This window comes from Coffea arabica, chromosome 1c (genome assembly GCF_036785885.1).
Source record: "Coffea arabica cultivar ET-39 chromosome 1c, Coffea Arabica ET-39 HiFi, whole genome shotgun sequence".
Classification (NCBI taxonomy): domain Eukaryota; kingdom Viridiplantae; phylum Streptophyta; class Magnoliopsida; order Gentianales; family Rubiaceae; genus Coffea; species Coffea arabica.
The window spans coordinates 49132250-49141380 of NC_092310.1; the positions used below are offsets into that span (position 1 = coordinate 49132250).

Consider the following 9131-nt stretch of genomic DNA (forward strand, 5'->3'; position numbering starts at 1 on the left):
ATAAGTAATGTATCAAATTCTTCTTTTTATTTTAACTTATGACTGCCATTAGTAGACATAGAAATTGGCGAGGCATACATCATCCGTTACATGTATGGATGTGACGATGACCTAGAAGCACTTGAAATAACAAGATTTCTGTAGTTTTAGTGGTCAACGTTCTATAATGTTCATTTCTCAACTCACTAAAACGTTATTCTTCATATTTTGGTGTCTTGAGGTTCTTATATTAGCATTGCTCAATTTAAATTGTAGGATAAGTACGATAAGATTTGAGAGTGGAGATTCAACAAAAGATTTTATGATGACATATAGCGCCCAAGAAACCATCCGCGCCCTTTAGTTGGTATGCGAAATAGTTAGGTATGTTTTCTTATCCATGTGAATACTTAATCTTGTTAGATGGTCATAGTACTTTATTTCTGGGAGAAGTTTGACCTACTATTTCAGTCTAAAAACTTTGGTTTAAAATAAGTATGAAAGAATTCATTTAGACAAGAAAGGTGACTACTCTAAGCAAAATAATAAAAACAAAAATGGGTGGTCTTTTAGGTGGTAATTAACAATAAGAAAAACTAACTAAAAAGTTAACTTTCAATAGATATAATTGTACATAATACCCTCATGACATGCCAAATGCTTGGGACATGCTTCTTAGGAAGCTTTCCTTTTTAGATCACTCAAAATACAGTCACTACAAGAAATATATTTTTCAGTGACAAAAATTTATGTGACAACAAAAATCTTGTCACAGATAACCTAATTCAGTGACGACATTAGGTGTCATCACTGATGAGTACAGCACAAGCATAATCAGTGACAACATTGGAAGTTGTCATTCTCAACTCGTCACGAAATAGTTGGCGCGCATCTCATTTGATGCCGCGGGAAATGATTTTATGACAACTCAAGTAAAGTCGTCACAAATGCTCTCTCTACAGTGACAACATAACTTGTTGTCATTGAAGGTCTACCCGATTCTAATTTTGTGATAACTTTTTGCATCACTGTATACTACAGTATTTTCATCAACTTTCACTAATTCTACTATGACACCCTAATTTTATTTTTTAGCCTCCAATTCTTTTATATTAGCAAAAGCACCGAAGATATGACACCCTAATTTTATAATTTAGCCCCTATTCATTACGTATTAGCAAAATGCAAATGATATAATAACAAACTATTTTTAGATATTTGTAATTTTTGCTAAGTTGACATAATAGACATGTCTGAGCATAAAAATTTTTTCACAAATTTTTTATTATTCCTTATAACAACCCCCAAAAATCAATAACTGAAATAATTTGAAAAAGTGTAATTGAATATAATTTGTAGTCTAATGTTAGCACTGTGAAAGATTAGTATAACGTGTAATACATCATAAGTAATAATTATTTTCATATGGAATGGGTATATACGAAATTAAAATTATTCAATAAAATATCTGTCGTGCAATAAGATTGAGAGTTGTAACACATTTAATAGAATATTTGATTACATGTTTCTTTTAATTTATTATAAAAACTAAGTAATAGACAAAGGGTAGGATAAGCATGAGTAAGAAGTGCTATACTGTATATAAGCAATTCTATAGTATTTTCATCAAATTTCACTAATTCTACTATGGCACCCTAATTTTATTATTTAGCCCCCAATTCTTTTATATGAGCAAAAGCACAGAAGATATGACACCTTAATTTTATAATTTAGCCCCTATTCATTACGTATTAGCAAAATGCAAATGATATAATAACAAACTATTTTTAGATATTTGTAATTTTTGCTAAGTTGACGTAATAGACATGTCTGAGCATAAAAATTTATTATTCCTTATCACAACCCCCAAAAATCAATAACTGAAATAATTTGAAAAAGTGTAATTGAATATAATTTGTAGTCTAATGTTAGCACTGTGAAAGATTAGTATAACGTGTAATACATCATAAGTAATAATTATTTTCATATGGAATGGGTATATACGAAATTAAAATTATTCAATAAAATATCTGTCGTGCAATAAGATTGAGAGTTGTAACACATTTAACAGAATATTTGATTACATGTTTCTTTTAATTTATTATAAAAACTAAGTAATAGACAAAGGGTAGGATAAGCATGAGTAAGAAGTGCTATACTGTATATAAGCAATTCTATAGTATTTTCATCAAATTTCACTAATTCTACTATGGCACCCTAATTTTATTATTTAGCCCCCAATTCTTTTATATGAGCAAAAGCACAGAAGATATGACACCTTAATTTTATAATTTAGCCCCTATTCATTACGTATTAGCAAAATGCAAATGATATAATAACAAACTATTTTTAGATATTTGTAATTTTTGCTAAGTTGACGTAATAGACATGTCTGAGCATAAAAATTTATTATTCCTTATCACAACCCCCAAAAATCAATAACTGAAATAATTTGAAAAAGTGTAATTGAATATAATTTGTAGTCTAATGTTAGCACTGTGAAAGATTAGTATAACGTGTAATACATCATAAGTAATAATTATTTTCATATGGAATGGGTATATACGAAATTAAAATTATTCAGTAAAATATCTGTTGTGCAATAAGATTGAGAGTTGCCACATAATTAACAGAATATTTGATTACATGTTTCTTTTAATTTATTATAAAAACTAAGTAATAGACAAAGAGTAGTATAAGCATGAGTAAGAAGTGCTATACTGTATATAAGCGATTCTATGCATGTTAAATTTTTGAAATATGTTTTATTGTGTAAGTTTTATTGTAAGGTAATTTCTTAAATAATTTGTATATTGAATTGTCCAAACCCAAAAAGATGTATATAGACACAAACAAGCACACATATATATACATGCACAAAAAAGAAACCAATATCAAATAATTTATTTGATATTTATAGATGAGATTAAGGAAAAAAAAAGAGATTAAGTATGAAAAAAGAAACCTGAAAAAAAAATTGGCTAAAAAAAAAAGAAAAAAGATGTATGAAGCAAAAGGCGTGAATCCTGGAATCTCAAAGACGTGCTTAGATGCCAAAAAAAAGAGCGCCGGTCTGAAATCTGAAAGAGGCGCGAGGCGCGAGCGGATGGCTGAAATCTCTACAAAACGACGTCGTTTTGGTTGTTCACACACAAACAAAAGTCTCGCCGCTTCTCTCTTCCAACACTTAGACAAATTTAGGCTAGGTTTTAGAGGAGAAAAAGAGAAACAGAAGAGCAGAGAAGCGGCTAGGGTTCTTGGAAGGGAGGCCTTGAGCGTGAAAAGAAAAAAAATAGAGTGAAGGAAGGGTGGCGGCTGACGGGAAGATCAGGAGAGAAAGACGCGGCAACGGACAGAGGAGGAAGAACCAGGTCACCACCAGTCCGCGTCCGCTCTGCATGCTGTCTGCCATCGCCAACACCGCGCACAACCTCCTGGGCTGCTGCCGTTCTCTGTAACACTAGATGAAAGCTCTCGGACGAAGTCAGACCTAGTCATCTTCCAATTCCAACTCACCGTCTTCGGCTTCGTCATAATCGCCGTCGCCACCGCTCAAGTAAGAGCACTATAAGTCGCCCCTTTTTCTTTGAATTTCAGTTCCTTCCCAAGTCCTCTAAGCATGTCTGCCATGGCTTCGTTTATTGCAATAGCCCCGTTGATTGTTCAAATTTTAGCATGCGCATGTTATATCATGATTGAATTTGAAATCCCTTGTACTTCTGATGATTTTGGGGCCAACCGTGGCTTCATTTGAGCAAAGAGTTGCTGGAATTTTTCATGTTCGTTTACTGTTTGTTGAAATGCCCAAGTGGTCTAACAGCAGGCTGTAACAGGGCATTCGTTCAATGCTCATTGCTGCATTTTATCTTTCCCTATCCCTGTCTCAAGTTTACGCATTTGAGTCTGGTTGATGAACTTGTAAATCTGATTAGCATATCAGGACTGCCTCTGAGTTTCGTGATGTTTCTGCTACTTGGTTTTGTCTCATTGCCTGGTTTGATATTCAATCTGATAAGGAATCCGCAATTGAAAATGAAAATTGCAGCTAGTGTTGTCGAAACCTTCAGTTTGCTGAAATCTTCTTCCATTTCTTTTGCATGAAAGTCTCATAAAAAACTTGTATTCTCTTTAGTTTGATATTAGAAAAGTATTTTGTACTAAAGGCTGATGTGTCTATATCTAGGACATGGATAAAACTTGGATGAAGATTAGCAATAGGAAGGACAAGGCTTATGAACTCCGAGTCAAAAATTTCCTCAAATTTGCATATTCTCAAAAAGTTGAAAATCAGAAAATCTATATATCTGGACTAGTTTCGAGCATTTTCACGTCTGAGGTGGAAATTACTTCAATGATATTGAAAAACGAGTTCAATCATTTTAAGCAGGGATATCATTTCCTTTTCTTCGTTTTATGTCCAAGCACAAGAATATACAAGCAGAAGAAGAGTTTTTTTATCCAATAGCTAGTGATAAATAGAACATGAATCTACAATTACTTTTTGTCACTGAATATCGTGAATATGCAATCTTTTTTTTCTCAAATTAAGCACTTTATTTGTTCTGTTTTTATCAGTTCTTAATTATTTAGAAGCTTGATATTTTCTCAGTTGGTGACATATTCTAACTTGTCTCTGTCCTAAGATAAGAATCTTACTTCCTGTCAAATTGTGTCCCCATTGCCATTTTACGATTTTAATGATCCTCTTATGGGGGTAAATTTTGGTTCCACCTGCTAATTCAATAGCTTGTAGGAGTTTTTTTCTAATTATAAAGTCTTTACACAGTTAGCATAGAGGTAAATTTACTTTGATATCTCTTGTATAATCACACACATTCACTTTTCAGGCATTAGGTACTTAGAAGCCAAACAAATATATGACATTCTCCTCAAGTCAACTCCAGAAAGCCGTAATATATTTGGAAGGCTTTCAGGTGCTGCTGTAAGATCCGCAAAGACATCATCATCATCTTCTTAATCTCTACCTTCCTTCCTTCTCTCTGTGTGTTCGTGCTTGTGTATGTGTACCTGGACGTGTTTGTCTGTCTTCTCATCTGTGAGTGGTTACATGTGTGTGCATTTGTGTGCCTCAGGACAATCTTTTTTTGTGACTGTGAATGTGTTGCATTTTGAACAGGGTGCTTGGGAGGCAATTGTGCGTGCTTTTGAGAAGGATTCAATTTTCCTGGGAGAGGCTGCTCAGATAATGGTCCAAAATGTTAATTATGAAATGTAAGCTAGGTCAAAGTCATACATGAAGCAAGCATAGAATGTCTGATTAGTTATTTCTGTCTGCTTATTTATCCTTATCTTTTCAACTTTTAGACCTTATCAGAAGAAGCAGGTACAGAAGATTCAGCAGCAACTTGTTGAACTGGAGCGGAAGGAATCTGAGATAAAAAGAAATGCAGCCCTTTCAGCAACTAAATATGCAGAGGCTTGTCAGGATCTGGGATTGCAGGTTATGCTTTAATTTTTTTTGGCCACTAATTAGTTATTACAGTATATTTTTATAATAGTGGTCCATAAATGAGAATATTGTTCTGCTTTCCAGGGAGTAAATGTGAGGTCAGAGCTGTTAGAAACTGCAAGTAAAACTCTTCCAAGCACATTTAGCAGGATACTAGAAGTATTGAATGGTGATTCTGTGTCACTGGCTATTGAATTCTATTCGGCCTTTGTCAGAGATGCTCATTCTGAACAGGAGGTAAGTGAGAGTAAACAGTGTCGGAATCTGAACTTTCTGGGGTAAATATAAAAGCATGGTGGAGTATGTTAGCACTGCAAAATCATGGTGAGAGATGCCAATTTTATCATCACGCAAGAATTTTCCTCTCTACCTGTAGAAAAATTTGGAATTGATTTTTAGTATGTGTACTCCATGAAATGCCGCTATCTCTTAGTATTGTTGCTACCTGTCAAATTTTTGTTTCAACTCTAGTTTGTGAATTCTGATTTTTCATAAGCGCCTACTTTATATTGTGTCTTTGTTCGAAATGTTTCTCATTCTTGTAGATGTACTGTTTACCATGTAAAGATATAGGACAATTGCTTTGTGTCCACTCATTTTTCTTGTTATGTAAGAGGACACTTTATATGACACAGGCCCTAATTCAATCATACTCCAAAAATCTATATATCTGGGCCAATTCCAACTTGACAGTGCAAGTTCCTATGCTACTATTTCTGTCGAATCTTTTAAATATGTATTAAAGGAATGGTTAAATTATAGTCTACTTGGCATTGTTGCTGCTTTTGAATGGCATTTTGACTGTCCAGGATGTGGTCTTATAATACAATTTGTTTAGCTTATATAAAAAGCGAGTTTTCCCTGCTTTAGATTAGTTATCTGCTAGTTTACAAGCACAGTTCCACCAAAAGAAAAGCAATTTTGATAAGAAAAATATCATTAATATAATCTTAATGATGAAGGACAATTCTCTTTAATCTAAATGGGAGAGAGTATGAAATAAAAAGTTGTAGATTCCTGTCGTCTTCTAGCGCAATGAAAGGACTAACCATGTCCGTAACACACCAGGGCTTTCATGGAATCTCATTTGCCAGCATTTAAAGAGATCAATCCCCAGCTGGAGGTGGTAACTGAGCTTAATTGTGGTCAGCATCCATATTTGAAGGGACTATACCGTAAGAACATTTTTACAATCTTGACAAACCAGTTCTCTAGAATTAATGTTTCATTCTTAGTCTATGCCTTGAATTTCACTTCGTTTCAATCTCTCTACTTTTTGTAATTTTAGCCCCTTAGACACAGATCAAAAGGATATATGGTTGCAAAGTTCAGTAATAGATTGAAATAACATGCATGTCTTTGTAAATGCACCTTCTGAGCTTTGTGTTCTGTTGATCTCATTGATTATGCCTATCCAGCTGCAAAACTAATGGATGCACCTGGACAGAGGTTGTCCTGTTACTCCTGTACCTTACTACCATGGAAACATTTTTGTATACTAATTTACCCTGAGCTGCTGATCATGACACTGGCAGTCAAAGCACATTGAGATGTAATAGATGGGATTGGTTTAGGTTCCTTTGTCCTGTCATCTCTCAAAATGCGTTATATTGCATCTACTGCTCCAAGTGGAAGTGTAATTTATCTACAAATATTTTTAGCATAGCTATTTCATCTCTTAATTGCTAAAGACAGTCAAAGTTATTATATGTGGCATATGTACACTTTGCTTGTTCTGCACTTCAATATGTCTTGAAGGTAAGAGCAGTTGCCTTCTACTTGAAACATAACTTTGTGGCTCTCAGGCGGGAGTATGCCTTTGTGGCTTCTTGAAACATAACTTTGCGGCTAGTTGAAATATTTTTCCTTTTAAATTAATTTGGCAAGTCTCATTGAGGCAACAGTTAGGTTTCGTGAGTTCCCCTTTTGAGATGGTTTTTCACTTTGGGATGTATTCCACTTTTTTCTTTGTCGAACTCATCTAAATTTTTCTGTATCAGAATTTTTTTTTTGTGCTAAGGAAAAAGAGGCACCTGTGATTGTGTGTGTGTGTGTTTTTTTTTTCTTGATATACTGTGTGGTTCACGATCATCTAGGCTCTCAATGATTTTAGGATTTTATTGTTGTTATTGTTATTGTTATTGCATATATATTTGTGAACATGCAGATATTTATTGTGTTTGTATTGTTATTCTATATTTCATAGAATATACATTCATTGTCTTATTTGCTATAATTTCACTTTATTTTTGTGTTAAGCAATTTACTTAGATTGCTATAATTTCAAATTAGAGTGACATTAGTTTTTATAATATGGTGCCTATCTAGAAGTGTAGTTCCAGTTTTAACACCAGTGCTCATTGCTTCAATTTTGGTAACGTGTAGGTTCTAACACGATTCCCAAGAAGAAGAAGCCAGTCATTGCTGTGAAGATGGTTTTTGATTTGAAGACTACAAGGCCTATCGTGCTCATGTTTTGTTCTAGATGGGAATCGTGCTCATATTTTTGTATAGAACTTTACTACTCTCTATTGTGGATGGGAAATCACTAGTATTGTAACTGAATGGCTTATTTTGGATGGTGCATGCTTTATGACTCATTTGAGGCAACATTTATATATATATATATATATATATATATATATATATATGTATTTGGGTTGATCTTCTATTGGAAATGAATGTTGGCTTTCTTTTCGTATGTTGACTTTTTTTTTCTCATTGCTACTCTCAATGAACGTTTTGTGATTGTTGGCAGCTATGTTGTGTAATTAACATTAGATTATTGCTTTTTACAAAAAAAATAAATGACAATAAAAAAGTTGTCACTGCCAACAAGTTTCACTAGTGACACCAGAAAGTGGTCACTTTTTATGGATGGAAAACAATGACAACAAAAGTCGTCACTGAACGGAAGCATAATGTGACAACTCCAAGGGTTGATTATGACAAGAATTTAGCCAGCTTAGTGACAATAAAAGTCGTCACATAATGTACAATAATGAGTGACGACAAGAGTCATCACAAAAGCGAAATCGTTTGTGACGACTTTCAACAGTCGTCACATGGACCCCCTTTTGTGACATAGAACTAGTGACAGCTCTGTGACAGCAGTAAAAGTCGTCACTGATTTTTTTTGTGACGACTTCTGAATTTTTAGTGACGACTTTCGCCTGTCACAGAAACGCAATTTTCTTGTAGTGAGTAGTCCATTCATAACAATTTTTATAGTTACATAACATTTTGAAAACTTCAAGCTGCAACATAGCCACACATTCGTAACAGTCTATTCCTTGTAGGACTGTCAATGGGATTAGGCCAACCCGAATTCACCTCGTTCGGCTCGAAAGAAAACCCGATGAGCCAGACCTTTCAATATGTCAATATGAGATTGAGCCTAAAAATTAGGCCCGAATTAAATATAACCCGAGTTTGGGACTTATTAAGCTCAAACCCGTTATAGGCCCACCTTCAAATTACCTATATATAATGATATATATATTGATATTATATATAATTATATATCCAAATATATTATTACTAAATATAAAAATTATAAAACACAAAATATATTTGAAAACTCCTCTACTAGCTTTCTTGAGAGTCAGTATTGGTAATCTATAACAGAAATTTTAACTTTTCTTATTGGTTGAATAAATTTTGTATTAGTATAATAGTGGTT

The 9131-nt window shown here is 33.7% G+C and overlaps 1 protein-coding gene across 3 annotated transcripts; it reads left to right on the forward strand.

Moving 5' to 3' along the window:
- The first annotated feature begins 3109 nt into the window (after window positions 1-3109).
- Window positions 3110-8049, forward strand: LOC113725869 (CDK5RAP3 protein homolog). 3 transcript variants are annotated; one of them, XM_027249275.2, is made up of 7 exons: window positions 3110-3535; window positions 4827-4913; window positions 5117-5211; window positions 5305-5440; window positions 5534-5773; window positions 6518-6624; window positions 7835-8049. In XM_027249275.2, the coding sequence occupies exons 2-5, from the start codon at window positions 4857-4859 to the stop codon at window positions 5729-5731; spliced, it is 486 nt and encodes a 161-aa protein (XP_027105076.2). In that variant the 5' UTR covers window positions 3110-3535; window positions 4827-4856; the 3' UTR covers window positions 5732-5773; window positions 6518-6624; window positions 7835-8049. The 3 variants fall into 3 exon arrangements, with proteins under 3 accessions (XP_027105076.2, XP_071931045.1, XP_071931050.1); XM_072074949.1 differs by having other exon boundaries at window positions 3119-3535; window positions 5534-5686; XM_072074944.1 differs by lacking the exons at window positions 6518-6624; window positions 7835-8049 and having other exon boundaries at window positions 3111-3535; window positions 5534-6110.
- The last annotated feature ends 1082 nt before the right edge of the window (window positions 8050-9131 follow it).